Source organism: Drosophila takahashii, chromosome 2R (assembly GCF_030179915.1).
Source record: "Drosophila takahashii strain IR98-3 E-12201 chromosome 2R, DtakHiC1v2, whole genome shotgun sequence".
Lineage (NCBI taxonomy): Eukaryota > Metazoa > Arthropoda > Insecta > Diptera > Drosophilidae > Drosophila > Drosophila takahashii.
In genome coordinates, this window is record NC_091679.1 from 31,976,176 (window position 1) to 31,991,699 (window position 15,524).

General features: G+C 42.5%; 2 protein-coding genes across 5 annotated transcripts; one reads left to right on the forward strand and one right to left on the reverse strand.

The window, feature by feature from the left end:
- The first annotated feature begins 5,435 nt into the window (after nucleotides 1–5,435).
- On the forward strand, nucleotides 5,436–6,497 carry cid (centromere identifier). The gene has a single exon (XM_017145631.3). The coding sequence runs from the start codon at nucleotides 5,623–5,625 to the stop codon at nucleotides 6,319–6,321; it is 699 nt and encodes a 232-aa protein (XP_017001120.2). The 5' UTR covers nucleotides 5,436–5,622; the 3' UTR covers nucleotides 6,322–6,497.
- A 463-nt stretch (nucleotides 6,498–6,960) lies between these two features.
- bbc (choline/ethanolaminephosphotransferase 1 bbc) lies at nucleotides 6,961–15,348 on the reverse strand. 4 transcript variants are annotated; one of them, XM_017145628.3, is made up of 6 exons: nucleotides 14,756–15,348; nucleotides 11,878–12,118; nucleotides 11,663–11,821; nucleotides 10,059–10,190; nucleotides 8,322–8,480; nucleotides 6,961–7,740 (listed from the first exon to the last, which is right to left on the reverse strand). In XM_017145628.3, exons 1-6 carry the CDS (start codon nucleotides 14,974–14,976, stop codon nucleotides 7,399–7,401), a joined length of 1,254 nt encoding a protein of 417 aa, XP_017001117.1. In that variant the 5' UTR covers nucleotides 14,977–15,348; the 3' UTR covers nucleotides 6,961–7,398. The 4 variants fall into 4 exon arrangements, with proteins under 4 accessions (XP_017001117.1, XP_017001118.1, XP_017001116.1 ...); XM_017145629.3 differs by lacking the exon at nucleotides 10,059–10,190 and adding an exon at nucleotides 9,238–9,369 and having other exon boundaries at nucleotides 14,756–15,347; XM_017145627.3 differs by lacking the exon at nucleotides 10,059–10,190 and adding an exon at nucleotides 11,003–11,134 and having other exon boundaries at nucleotides 14,756–15,347.
- Between the last annotated feature and the right edge of the window lie 176 nt (nucleotides 15,349–15,524).

Sequence of the window (15,524 nt, forward strand, 5' to 3'; positions counted from 1 at the left end):
GCTCCAGTCTCAAAATGCTCCAGTCGCAAAATGCCCCAGTCTCAAAATGCTCCAGTCTCAGAATGCTCCAGTCTCAAAATGCTCCAGTCTCAAAATGCTCCAGTCGCAAAATGCTCCAGTCGCAAAATGCTCCAGTCGCAAAATGCTCCAGTCTCAAAATGCTCCAGTCTCAAAATGCTCCAGTCGCAAAATGCTCCAGTCTCAAAATGCTCCATTGGCAAAATGCTCCAGTTTCAAAATGCTCCGGTCTCAAAATGCTCCAGTCTCAAAATGCTCCAGTCTCAAAATGCTCCAGTCGCAAAATGCTCCAATCTCAAAATGCTCCAGTCTCAAAATGCTCCAATCCCAAAATGCTCCAGTCTCAAAATGCTCCAGTCTCAAAATGCTCCAATCCCAAAATGCTCCAGTCTCAAAATGCTCCAGTCTCAAAATGCTCCAATCCCAAAAATGCTCCAGTCTCAAAATGCTCCAGTCGCAAAATGCTCCAGTCTCAAAATGCTCCAGTCTCAAAATGCTCCAGTCTCAAAATGCTCCAGTCTCAAAATGCTCCAGTCTCAAAATGCTCCAGTCGCAAAATGCTCCAGTCGCAAAATGCTCCAGTCTCAAAATGCTCCAGTCTCAAAATGCTCCAGTCGCAAAATGCTCCAGTCGCAAAATGCTCCAGTCGCAAAATGCTCCAGTCGCAAAATGCTCCAGTCGCAAAATGCTCCAGTCTCAAAATGCTCCAATCCCAAAATGCTCCAATCCCAAAATGCTCCAGTCGCAAAATGCTCAAAATGCTCCAATCTCAAAATGCTCCAGTCTCAAAATGCTCCAATCCCAAAATGCTCCAGTCTCAAAATGCTCCAGTCTCAAAATGCTCCTGTCTCAAAATGCTCCAGTCTCAAAATGCTCCAGTCTCAAAATGCTCCAGTTTCAAAATGCTCCGGTCTCAAAATGCTCCAGTCGCAAAATGCTCCAGTCTCAAAATGCTCCAGTCTCAAAATGCTCCAGTCGCAAAATGCTCCAGTCTCAAAATGCTCCAATCTCAAAATGCTCCAGTCTCAAAATGCTCCAGTCTCAAAATGCTCCAATCCCAAAATGCTCCAGTCTCAAAATGCTCCAGTCTCAAAATGCTCCAGTCTCAAAATGCTCCAGTCTCAAAATGCTCCAGTCTCAAAATGCTCCAGTCTCAAAATGCTCCAGTCTCAAAATGCTCCAGTCTCAAAATGCTCCAGTCGCAAAATGCTCCAGTCGCAAAATGCTCCAGTCGCAAAATGCTCCAGTCGCAAAATGCTCCAGTCTCAAAATGCTCCAGTCTCAAAATGCTCCAGTCGCAAAATGCTCCAGTCTCAAAATGCTCCATTGGCAAAATGCTCCAGTTTCAAAATGCTCCGGTCTCAAAATGCTCCAGTCTCAAAATGCTCCAGTCTCAAAATGCTCCAGTCGCAAAATGCTCCAATCTCAAAATGCTCCAGTCTCAAAATGCTCCAATCCCAAAATGCTCCAGTCTCAAAATGCTCCAGTCTCAAAATGCTCCAATCCCAAAATGCTCCAGTCTCAAAATGCTCCAGTCTCAAAATGCTCCAATCCCAAAAATGCTCCAGTCTCAAAATGCTCCAATCCCAAAATTCTCCAGTCTCAAAATGCTCCAGTCTCAAAATGCTCCAGTCGCAAAATGCTCCAGTCTCAAAATGCTCCATTGGCAAAATGCTCCAGTTTCAAAATGCTCCGGTCTCAAAATGCTCCAGTCTCAAAATGCTCCAGTCTCAAAATGCTCCAGTCGCAAAATGCTCCAATCTCAAAATGCTCCAGTCTCAAAATGCTCCAATCCCAAAATGCTCCAGTCTCAAAATGCTCCAGTCTCAAAATGCTCCAATCCCAAAATGCTCCAGTCTCAAAATGCTCCAGTCTCAAAATGCTCCAATCCCAAAAATGCTCCAGTCTCAAAATGCTCCAATCCCAAAATGCTCCAGTCTCAAAATGCTCCAGTCTCAAAATGCTCCAATCCCAAAATGCTCCAGTCTCAAAATGCTCCAGTCTCAAAATGCTCCAATCCCAAAAATGCTCCAGTCTCAAAATGCTCCAGTCGCAAAATGCTCCAGTCTCAAAATGCTCCAGTCTCAAAATGCTCCAGTCTCAAAATGCTCCAGTCTCAAAATGCTCCAGTCTCAAAATGCTCCAGTCGCAAAATGCTCCAGTCGCAAAATGCTCCAGTCTCAAAATGCTCCAGTCTCAAAATGCTCCAGTCGCAAAATGCTCCAGTCGTAAAATGCTCCAGTCGCAAAATGCTCCAGTCGCAAAATGCTCCAGTCTCAAAATGCTCCAATCCCAAAATGCTCCAATCCCAAAATGCTCCAGTCGCAAAATGCTCAAAATGCTCCAATCTCAAAATGCTCCAGTCTCAAAATGCTCCAATCCCAAAATGCTCCAGTCTCAAAATGCTCCAGTCTCAAAATGCTCCTGTCTCAAAATGCTCCAGTCTCAAAATGCTCCAGTCTCAAAATGCTCCAGTTTCAAAATGCTCCGGTCTCAAAATGCTCCAGTCGCAAAATGCTCCAGTCTCAAAATGCTCCAGTCTCAAAATGCTCCAGTCGCAAAATGCTCCAGTCTCAAAATGCTCCAATCTCAAAATGCTCCAGTCTCAAAATGCTCCAGTCTCAAAATGCTCCAATCCCAAAATGCTCCAGTCTCAAAATGCTCCAGTCTCAAAATGCTCCAGTCTCAAAATGCTCCAGTCTCAAAATGCTCCAGTCTCAAAATGCTCCAGTCTCAAAATGCTCCAGTCTCAAAATGCTCCAGTCTCAAAATGCTCCAGTCTCAAAATGCTCCAGTCGCAAAATGCTCCAGTCGCAAAATGCTCCAATCGCAAAATGCTCCAGTCTCAAAATGCTCCAGTCTCAAAATGCTTCAGTCGCAAAATGCTTCAGTCGCAAAATGCTCCAGTCGCAAAATGCTCCAGTCGCAAAATGCTCCAGTCTCAGAATGCTCCAGTCTCAAAATGCTCCAGTCTCAAAATGCTCCAGTCTCAAAATGCTCCAGTCGCAAAATGCCCCAGTCTCAAAATGCTCCAGTCTCAGAATGCTCCAGTCTCAAAATGCTCCAGTCTCAAAATGCTCCAGTCGCAAAATGCTCCAGTCTCAAAATGCTCCAGTCTCAAAATGCTCCAGTCGCAAAATGCTCCAGTCTCAAAATGCTCCATTGGCAAAATGCTCCAGTTTCAAAATGCTCCGGTCTCAAAATGCTCCAGTCTCAAAATGCTCCAGTCGCAAAATGCTCCAATCTCAAAATGCTCCAGTCTCAAAATGCTCCAATCCCAAAATGCTCCAGTCACAAAATGCTCCAGTCTCAAAATGCTCCAATCCCAAAATGCTCCAGTCTCAAAATGCTCCAGTCTCAAAATGCTTCAATCCCAAAAATGCTCCAGTCTCAAAATGCTCCAGTCGCAAAATGCTCCAGTCTCAAAATGCTCCAGTCTCAAAATGCTCCAGTCTCAAAATGCTCCAGTCTCAAAATGCTCCAGTCGCAAAATGCTCCAGTCGCAAAATGCTCCAGTCTCAAAATGCTCCAGTCTCAAAATGCTCCAGTCGCAAAATGCTCCAGTCGCAAAATGCTCCAGTCTCAAAATGCTCCAGTCTCAAAATGCTCCAGTCTCAAGATGCTCCAGTCTCAAAATGCTCCAGTCTCAAAATGCTCCAGTCGCAAAATGCTCCAGTCGCAAAATGCTCCAGTCTCAAAATGCTCCAGTCTCAAAATGCTCCAGTCGCAAAATGCTCCAGTCGCAAAATGCTCCAGTCGCAAAATGCTCCAGTCTCAAAATGCTCCAATCCCAAAATGCTCCAATCCCAAAATGCTCCAGTCGCAAAATGCTCAAAATGCTCCAATCTCAAAATGCTCCAGTCTCAAAATGCTCCAATCCCAAAATGCTCCAGTCTCAAAATGCTCCAGTCTCAAAATGCTCCAATCCCGAAATGCTCCAATCCCAAAATGCTCCAGTCTCAAAATGCTCCAGTCTCAAAATGCTCCAGTCTCAAAATGCTCCAGTCTCAAAATGCTCCTGTCTCAAAATGCTCCAGTCTCAAAATGCTCCAGTCTCAAAATGCTCCAGTCGCAAAATGCTCCAGTCTCAAAATGCTCCATTGGCAAAATGCTCCACTCACAAAATGCTCCAATCGCAAAATGCTCCAGTATGAGCAAGTAAAATGAGCAAGTAATATGAGCATGTAACAAAATGAGCAAGTAAAATGAGCATGGAACAAAATGAGTAAGTAAAATGAGCATGTAACAAAATGGCAAGTAAAATGAGCATGTAACAAAATAAGCAAGTAAAATGAGCATGTAACAAAATGAGCAAGTAAAATAAGCATGTAACAAAATGAGCAAGTAATGTGAGCAAAATGCTCCAATTGCAAATGCTCCAATTGTAAATGCTCCAACTGTAAAGTGATCCAATTGTAAATGCTCTAATTTTAAAATGGTCATTCGTATTATGCTATGCCTACATCCATATAATAACTTTTTTTAATAAACGTGTTACGTCTGGACAGTGTGACCGCGTGAGAAATGCCATAATTGAAAAGAGTAAATTCTTGTCTTGAAAACAGTGGGTTTTACTTTCCCAAAATTAATTAACAAAATAGCTCAAACCGAGATACCGTGCAAGTTGGCAAAACCTCTGTGAGAGCTGTATTAAATAACTAAAGTTATCATAGCTGTCATGGCTGCGAGGGGTCTTGTTGGCGTGGTCAGCGGGGAACGGCAAATTTTATAATTTGACCACATTAATTTTCTCAAAAACTGTGGGTTTAATTTTCACGAAAAACCCGATTTTTCAAATACATTTTGAAAACACTGGTAGACGTTGGATTTGGCCGCAACCTATATATATCGATAGATGTTTTTATTCTAAAACATTTTGCATCAAACATTTTGCGATCCGGCCGCCAAATATCGAGGAAGTCTAAAAACAACAAGAGAGAACGCTATAGTCGGGTGCCCCGACTATCAGATACCCGTTACTCAGCTAAAGGAAGTGCGAAGGAGGTGGAGATAAAAACTTTGATCCGCCGTAACTTTTTAACGAATGGTCCGGTTTAAAAAATTTCTTCTACATTTCGATAGGTATTGATAAACACAATAAAACTGCATTTTTACTTTTCCGAAATATTGAAATTTTTAAAATCGTATATAAGCGATTGTGGGCGTTAGAGGGGGCGTGGCACCCTTTTGAAACAAACTTGCGCTGCGTAGGAACTCCTAGAATCTGCATGCAAAATGTCAATCCTGTAGTTTATAGTTTCCGAGATCTCAGCGTTCATACAGACAGACAGACGGACAGACGGACATGGCTAGATCGACTCGGCTAGTGATCCTGATCAAGAATATATATAGTTTATAGGGTCGGAAACGCTTCCTTCTACCTGTTACATACTTTTGCAAGAATCTAGTATAAAAATAGCCCCAGTGCCGCAAATTCCACCGTTCCACTTTCATGGCTAACTCATCGACGCACACTTAACGTACATTTTTGATTTTTGGTATTTCTGTTTTTTGTATATACGGCCGCACTGCACAAAAAAGCGGGATTTTTCGCTTTAAATAAAAACGATTGATGCTGGTTCTATAAATTGCTGGATTCGAAAAATGCCGAGAAAAAGTGGCGCAAGCCGCAAGGTGGACGTGCCCAAGCCGACGCTGGGTGACACGGACGCGGAGAGCGACGACGACACGGCCTTCCGATCGCCGGAACCCGAGGACGGCACCGACTACGGCTTGGAGTTCACCACCAGCCGGCTGACTCTGCAGGACGCCTCCAATCGCCGCTGCTCGACGCTACGCAAGGACGCCAGAAGTGGACGGGCATTGGAGGCAGCGGATAGAACAGCCTCCAGCGAAGAGGAGGATCAGGAGAATCGTCTGCCAGCAACCAGATCGCCGCGACGGATGACCAGCCAGCAGGAGAGGCGTCCAACTGCCAGCCAAGCATCTGGCTCAGGACCAGCTGCTCCTCAGGATCGTAGGCGGCCACGCAAGATGGCCAATCCCATGAGCAGAGCCCGGCGAATGGATCGCGAGATCCAACATCTGCAGAAACATCCCGGCACGCTTATACCCAAGCTGCCGTTCTCGCGCTTGGTTCGCGAATGTATCATGAAGTACAGCGACGGAGCACCGTTGAAGATCACCGAGGGCGCCTTCAACGCCCTGCAGGTGTCCAGCGAGATGTACGTGACGCAGCGTCTGGCCGACTCCTACATGCTGACCAAGCACCGCAATCGCGTCACGCTGGAGGTGCGCGACATGGCTCTGATGGCTTTGATCTGCGACCGGGGTCACAACTAGTCCAATATCTTAGCATTAACATTAAGTATTTCCTTTGTAATCCCTTCAAAACATTATTACAAATACCACCAGATGAATACCTGGCTTAGCGTTGTGTTACTTTTGTTTTTAGCCTTAACCTTAAGTATTTTCCAAGTAATCCGTTACACAAATAAATAAATAGCTTTGTTTTTATTTTTAGCAATTCGTTTTATTTCTAGTTCTTGCTGTTTGTTTCGTCTCCATTTTGTTGTACAACATAAAACATAATCCATAATAGTTTAACTATAAAGTTGCCGGCTAGCGCCGTGCGAGCTACAAATAATATAGGTTTTTAGCTAGGATTAGGATGCATAAGATGTAGTCACGCGAAACGCACTAAAATTATGGGCCTAGTCAGGATAGGTAGTGCGCTTTTTGAAATGAGTCACCATTTAGAATGTCGCGGCCCGTCGAACGACCTCGATGAGTAGAGAACTAAGCACTTAAACGAGTAACATGAATAGATATACTGGCTGAAAACTCAACTGAAAACTTGTCTTTCGTGGGATGGATCGATCGCCAATGGGTGCATCAGAGGACTTAAACGTAAATTGAGCTTTCATCGAGCTATTGTATCTTTAGGCCTATTCTGCTTTCTTTTTGGCATTTGCACAAGTGTGATTTAGCACAGTAAAAATACTGCAATCTAGATTTATTACAACTTACACAATCATACAAAATATATTTATATTTATATATTTAGCCATATAATTGATATCGGAGACTGCAACAGTTCTTTCTCCCAGCAGCCCTAGCCACCTCGCCTTCTTAGCTACAACATCGTGTTGTAAACTATAATATCCTAAAATGTAGGAGCAACATTTTGCTTCGCCACTTTACTAACATTTCTATCTCATTTGTTTAGTTTTGTTTTGTTTCGTTTCATTTCGTTTGGTTGTGTTTCTCCTGTTTTAGCTTACACATTGACGGTGAATTTTGTTGGGTTGTGTTAACGGGTTTGTATTACTTGCGCTCCGCCTGCTCCTACGAGTATCCCTCCGATCTAACGACGTTAATTTGTAAAAGAGAACTAATTAATGTAGCGGTAACCGAAACCTAGTGCGGTTTGCTCTTCGACTTTCGATGCGCGGTGCCGCCGTTCTTGTCCGCGCTGCCGCCAATGTTGCTCTGACTGCTCACCGAGGCGGTAGCCGGATGCGGAGCGGCGCCCTTGGGCGTGTACGGTATCCGGAAGAGATCGATGCGCAGGTGCTGACAGATCTCCAGGCAAACTTGGGCGCAGTAGCGCAGCAGATCCTGGGTGCCCCAGATGAGCGTGAACCACAGCAGCCAGATCTCCGGCACGATGCAGTTGAAGTACTGGTTGAGGAACAGCAGCGCGGGGCCGAGCAGCGACCAGTCCAGGTACTCCATCTCCGATTTGGTCATGTGGGCAATCTGCGGAGTATTAGACGATTAAATAAAATCAAATATTTTGAGTTTTTAATACGATCCTAAAGGTTATTTAAATGCTTGCACAACTGATTTATATTTTGGTCATTTTGGACTAGGATTATTTTAATTATTTTAATTATATTATTAACACCTATCACACGAACACGAATAATACATTTTTTTATATTTTTTTTTTGTAATATGCCTTGAAAATTTTTTTTAAATAGTTTAACAGAGTAATGAGTATCTGATAGCGTTTCTTATATTAAGCATATTAAGGGCCGTTTTCTCGTCCGTCTGGTAAATTTAAAGTGGGGTTAAATCTCTGATTTCCCATACGATTTCAAGGTTTTAACCCTACTTTAATCTTGACAAACGGACGAGAAATCGGTCCTAAGTGATCTGGTTTTAGCTTCCTTTTAGGTTTTAAGATGATTTAATTAAATTTTTATATATACTAAAGATTTATCAATCAATAAATAATTAATTTTTTTTATAATATCACTAGGAAAACATTAAGTGTTGACGGATTCATGGAATGCCAGATGCATGGTGATCCAAACAAACTTAACCCCTATACTTACCACCAACTTGTTGGTGACCTTGGCGGCCACCATGCCGAAGGCCATGATGTACACCGAGGCGTGTTCGGTGAAGATATTCTGCGGCGACTTCTGGGCGATCATTAGGGCGGGTAGCACCACCAACGTGAGCGGGATGCTGGGCGATAGCACACTGGTGCCCTGCAGGAGTACGGAAAGCATTCAATTAGTGGGGATCTTGGGGAACTTGTTGCACGCTTGCAAAGTGTCACCGCTGGCGGCGTTGTGTTTATTGGACTTTAAACGACTTGTTAGTTAAATGTGAATTACGGCACATTTTGCAAGGGTCACAACAATTCGAGAGTGCACAAACAAAAGTGAACAAAAATTCTTTTGGCTTTTGGTGTTTAGGGTTCAGCAATTTCCCCTCCAGAAATTGAATAAAAAAAACGCAACGCTCGAGGGGAAATTGCGCTTACGGATTTGTTTTTATTACATGTTTTATTTACATGATCTAGCGCTATTGGGCGGGTGTGTGGGTGGGTGGGTGTTGGATTGGTGGGTTTTAAAATGCACATATGTCAGTTGTAGTTTTATACGAAGCCAATTTACCAAACGAAAGCACAATGCCAACCAAAAACAAACGACATGCCATGCCAAACTGTCACCAAAATAAGAACTACTAGCTAAACAAATAATTATACTAGGTATCGACGAACATTGGACGTGCACTTGTATCGATTAAGATAGCATTACTCAGGGGTATGTAAGTAGGTGGTAGGTAACCGAAGCCGATTTACAGTGCGTTTAAACCACATAAGACATGGGATACGGATACGGGTACCACACGAGATATGTACAAATGTTCTTCCAAACGCACTGCACACCAGGACGAGAACGAGGACGAGACTATCTCGGTGGGAGTTCTGCGAGATCAAGTTAAACGTAGTATTCTTACAGCAACCGATGATCCGTTCTTGCCGCAACCCTCGGTCAAAATGCACTTCGAGTAGCGTAGTGCTAGGATCAAATCTACGCCGCAGGCCACATAAATTGGCAGAAATCGGGTTTCGCAGTCGAAGTACGGTAGCTGCCAATTTCAAGGTTTAGGGGGGAATTGGGGTTTCGGGTTCGTTTTGGTTTTGGTTTTGTCAAACGATATTGATTGATTGCGTGCGGGAGAAAAGAACGGCGCGCATTAAAATTTCATTTGTAATTACGGAACACATGTGCTTTTTCCAGAAGTCTTTCGGTAACTGAAGAGTGACTTAAAAACTTAAATATTAATTTGCTACAAGTTCCAAAGTCACCAAGGTTGATTCAATTTATACTTAGGCTAAAAACTTAAAATAACAAATAACAAACAATGTCATTCGATTAGTAAATAAATATATAGTAATACCACTTAAAAAGTAATTAAACCCAAGCAGCAGCATGCTTAAAATGGCATTCAGTAATATGTCGTATTAGTCGATATGGGGAGTCGGAAATTATAGTGCTAGAGCCCAAACCAAATTCCAGAGCCCTCCACCGAACGAGCCGAAACTGCAAGCCATTTCCAAGCCCAAAGTCAAAGGAAAATGCAAAACGGATATTAGATATTAGTAGAGAACCCAAAAAGCAGAACCAAGGATTAGATAAAGATGTTATGGCTGGGGCAACGGATTAATTAATGAACCGCTTTCAAGTTAGTCTGTTTAGTTTGTTTCTTTTGTTTTTTTTACTGGTTTTATAATAGTTTTTCGCCTCGTTATTGCGAGAGGAGGGTGCAATGCTTACAGCAACTGAGGAGCCGTTTTTGCCACTGCCGCCTTGAGTAAACATTTTTAGGAAATTGATTATATTCAAGGTATAACCGAATGTGATAAATATTAATATTGTATAATTCCATGAAAGGCCCACGATTGGTATCTAGTAAAGATGAAAGATTGCAAGAAAACAATAAAATTTAGATTTTTCGACTACATTCAGGGGATGGGGAAGATTTGTTGGTAAAATGTTTGGATCGGTTAAAGTGATTGTGGAGTGTTAACAGTCGCTCACAAACTGTGAATACCCCGCAACCCTCGCTTACAATCTATACTTAAGGGGAATACATAAGAAATAGCGTAGATTTTAAGATTAATTTTGGGTTAAATAGGTAATTCCAAAACCGGAAGACATTGAAGACATAAAGATTAAATAGAAGGACCAAAAATGTCAACTGGACAATTGGACAGGGCAAATACATAGATCAATTTTAAGGATAACTAAGAATTAACTTAAATTTTGCATTCGGCAGCCTCAAATAGTTATTGTGTGTAGTAGGTATGTGTGTTTATTTTTAGGCATGCTCTCTTTTTGCTTCCGAAAATGTCATGTTTGAGTGGTTTTTCAATAGCAACAAAGCAGAGATTATTATTTTTGCAGCAGCTGCGCCGTTTAAACCAAAGACACATGAACAAGAATCAACAACGGCACAGATTAAATAGGCAAGCAATTGGGGGTTAAAGAGTGGGATAGAGGGGTTAAGGGTTATCCTCACGCCACGCACCTTCCTCGAAACTCAGCTGAGCTAGTCAGCAAATAGAAAGCTAGGTGAAAACTGAAAATCTCTGTTTTAATTTATATCAATCTTTTTCTTATTGAGGAGCCAAAATATTTTTTGTTTTGTGTGTTTTTGTTGTAGTGGTAGTAGTGTTTTGTGTTCGTGTGTGTGTTTTGTGTGTGTGTTAAGGACTTACAGCAACTGTCGAGCCATTTTTGCCAACACCACCGGCTTTAATGACGGAAAATACATAAGTTAGGGAAAGCAGACCGCACACAATGGTTGTCATTGCCGGCCCATACCAAAGCTCTATACTGCCAATGCCGATCTGAGTGTTATATGTGGGTGTGGTGTCGATTGGTTAAGTGTTTTGATCGCGACAGGCATTGGATTTCGGCAGGTTTGTTTAGAGAGCGCGCGCAGTACGCATTAAGTACATAGAAGTAGAAGGTATTAGACATAACAATTACTGGTCGTGGTTACATTTTAATTAGAAACTATACAGAACCTATCCTGACTTCAAAAACCCTGACAGCTTTCGTGGTTTTGCATTCATGCTGAAAATAAATTGGGAACTTAACGGTTGGGTAGCTGAACTCAAAACTCAACTCGCACGCTAATCAAACTGAACAGAACTTAAGGCATCTGAGACGAGCTCAATCCGAAGCAGCCTAAGAAAAACTCGAGCTCTAAACTCTATGGTAAACGTAACGAAATAAAACTCTTAGAAATACGCTTAAATATCTAAATAAAATATAAGGGGGAATGCAAAGAACTTCCGGAAATAATGCTATAAATCGAAAAACCGGTGTTATTCGAGGGTCTTCAGTTAGGGTGCCCTCAGAACCTCTCATACCTTGGTCAGCCAGATCTCAGGACCCAGCACAGCCGACACCAGGTGAATGGCTATGATGGAGAACTGCGCCTCCGTCACATCAATTCGGCCGAAGCGCATCGTTCCGGACACATAGGTCTGCCAGTGGGCGCAGTAGAAGAGAGCTATAGCACAGAAGCACTGAAAGAGAAGTCCGGAATTTATTTCGCCCTGAATAATCTGAGTAATCCACTTACCTGGAAGAACAGCCAGTTGGGATAGTGTCCCAGTTGGCAGGAGATGCAGGCCGACAGGGCCACGAACACCGTGGATATGGAGTCACAGCCATGGTCGAAGAGCTCGCCCAGCGGCGAGGAGGTGTTCGTGCGACGCGCCTGCTTCCCGTCGATGGAATCCAGACTCTGGTAGATGAACAGGCCCAGGGCGCAGAGCACACAGGTCCAACGTGGCGGAGCCTCAACGCCATTTGGGCTATAACTGAACGGGGATATAGGAAATTAAAGAATTAATAAGTTGCCAATAATAAGAAAGGGGTCAAAAGCAAACAGTTACTGTTTCATTAAGAGGAATTAGCGGACTTGTGACCTTTGAAGCTATTTTCCCATTATATTCTTCATATTTTGTAATACTATAAATCTTTTGCACAATTTAAGCGAACGACCATGAATTTATTGATTATAAGTTGAGTAATCTGATTCATTGCAGTGTCAAGCAACTCGTTTTGTAATGAGTAAGAAAAAAGCTTAAGCAATAGAAAAAAAATAAAAAAAGGTCAGCAAACTGTAGATTTAAATGTAAACCCAGATCCAATAGTAAAACCTTTTAAATATTTAATTAATATTACAAATGTTAAGTGAATTAAGGTTGTATTCGGGCAAATGACAACTGCTATGCGTAGAATTTCAAACCGTTGCCAAGTCAATTAGCCGCTCCATTCCCCTTCCCCAAGAAAACAGACTGACGTCAGTGAGCATAAGATCGCCTGATGAGCAAAGTTCCCAAGCTGGGTTTCTTAATTATCACTCAGGTTAAGTATAAAATCACTACTTTGCTGCTGCCACTTGAAAATGCCCGATAAGCGGACTGCTATCTCCTCCGTCATGTCGCCGAAATCAGCTGACTGCGCGGTTCCGGCTCGGAATTTTGGCACACTAGAACTACCAGCGGAACGAGTGGAACACCTGATTCCAGCTGAATCATCATGCTAAGATTGACACTACTTTATCGAGTCCCACTGACCTAGACAAGTTCAGCACTCGGCTAAATCCGCAAGCGGGCTGGCAACAGTTTGTTTTTTAGCAACCAGAATTATTAAAACAAATACAAAGTGAAAACAAAAGTAGAATAATAATGGCTACAGTGCAAATAAAACCGGTCCGGTCTCTTGGCTAGGTTTTGTGAATGAACATATAGATCCTATAGCATGTATTTGGTCTATAAATAACAGAAACCGACACGTGAGCAGCATTGAAGGTGATTCATCTGCAGGGGGACACAAGTAAATGACTTTTCGGCCGCTTTGATTGACATGCCAACGCTCTGAAGCAATCAGCCATAATTGGGGGAAAGTAGTCGCATGTGGGTTTGACTAAAAGGCTGGTAAAATGCATACATTTATAGCTATATTTTTAAAAATTAATTTCACATGACTTTTGTCCCCTTCGCGCGACTTTACCTCACAAATAGGTGTTAAAAACAGCAAGCTCTCAGTGTTTTACTATTTTTCACCTCTTTATCGCATACCTACTTAGTGAAAAAGATCAAGAAATATAGAAGTACGCGGCTTTCTGGGCCATATCTTTAGAAAATCAAGGTTTTCTCCACAACCTGAGAGAAAGTCTCTCTCTAAAAATAGTTTTTGTAATTGCTACAACTCTTGTTTTGCTTGTTAAGAGAAGCGGAACATGATTAAATGTCGGACTTTGGTGGGAAGACCCATAAAAATCAATTAGAAATGCAAATTGTCATTTTAATTCAATCAAAGGTATCCCAATTGAAAGGCAAACAATTGGAAAATGCAAAATTTGCCCCCTGGGTTAACTCATGTGAACTTTGCTTCGGAAGCAAGCTGGGGCTTTTTCGATAGTTCTTATAACGCCACGTTTCTGGTATCCGTTGATTTTCGATGCAGTATTTCATCAGTTTTTTAGATACAGCCACGATTAGCCCACCCGTCTTTGTTTATTTACTTATCGTTTAGAATTGCCACTTTTTGCAACGCCCTCGGGGACTAAAGAAATGCGTCACAAGCCGACGACAAGCGACGATGATTGCGATTACTTATATTTCGCGCAGTTCGTGTGTAATGGGCAAAGTAAAGTGGCGAGACGCCCTCGCTATCTTATCGCGGGCATAGTTTGTAGTTTGTGTCCAGGTTCTGGAGAGGGGGTCCGGCGTATCCGCCAGTTCCACGCCTCCCCACCCTTTGGTTTAGTTAGTTGGCGTAGTTATGGAATGATACGCTATCGCTACGCATTATGAAACGAAAACGGGCGGTCGCCTGATTTTCTTGTTTTGGGCAGTGCTATCAACGTTTTTGCGTTTAGTTCTAAAGGCTTTTTCTTAGAGATATTAACTAACGAGTTGTAGTCGTTGTATTTATTATCTTTCTTTAAAATGTTCATTGTTGTTTTTCAATAACTAAAAACCAAAAGAGAATCTAAGTAAAAATTTAAAATTTCTTTTAGGAACTATTAGAAAAGCACTTTATAAAATTTTTTTTTTTTTTCTTTAATAAAGTATTCATATTTTTATGAATAAAAAGGCCAAACAAACTTTCCTCTGAGCTGTATATATCTTAAAAATCCTTAAAAACAAAACAAAAATTATGGCACGTTTAAGTTAAATCAAATAAAATAATGAAAGAATTTGAAAATCTTTAAATTTCCCCTACTTCACCTCCTAAATGCATAATACTTGAAGAAAAAGTGAAAATTTCCCTTTAAAAAGCTGGCAAACCCGGGCAAACAAATCCGGCAAACGGAAAGTGACGAGTGACAGTTGAGAGATGGAAGCAGGCAGCTGAAGCGGATTCCTAATCCCCGGCAATTGAGGTGGAATTTTCCTCGCCAGGCAGCAATTCGAGGCCAAGGGGTCACCGGCAAAAGGGCTTACCAGATTAATATCAGGGTGGTGACCACATTGAGGATCAGGCCCACGATGGTGATGAGATTGGGGGCCAGCCAAAGGGGCGTCTGGGCCACCAGCCAGTTCCACCAGGGCTGCAGCAGCGGATCGAGGAGGCTGGCGCTGAAGCAGGAGTACTTGTGCTCGCTCAGCTTCCTCAGCTGCTGGGCACTCAAGATGTGCTTCTCCCGGTAGGCGAGCAGCGGCATTTTCCTTCGAGTTACGTCGTGCGAATTCCGATGGCGAATCCCTGACGCGCTTTTCGCTTTTCACTTTTCACTTTCCTCTGACCTAGCGCTTTTCCCTCGCGCGCATTTGTATACGTGTTCCTCGCAGTGCTCCTGTGTGTTTGTGTGTGTGTGCTCGCTTTTCCTGGCTATTTCCACACGTGGACCGCAATGCTGGCGAAACTACGGATCGCGCTTTGACTAGCGGTTGAGAACCGTGGCGTGGGCGGCTGTACGGTTACGTGGATGCGCGCGGCGACTCCGCACTTGTATGTTTACTTAACAAAATTAACTTAATTGGACGACCGTGCCGTGCCGTTTTTTTTTCTTATTTCCATATGAGCTAGTGGTGGAGAAACATCGATGAAAACATCGCCGCATCGATGAAACATCGCTTTTTTGGCGACAATCGATGTTTTTGTCGATGTTATTTTAAAGAAACGGCGGAAAATGTGTTTTTATTTTCAATTTTATAAGAAAGCCTTTGTTTTTTGTTTTACTATGAGAAACTTTGATGTTTTAACCTGACT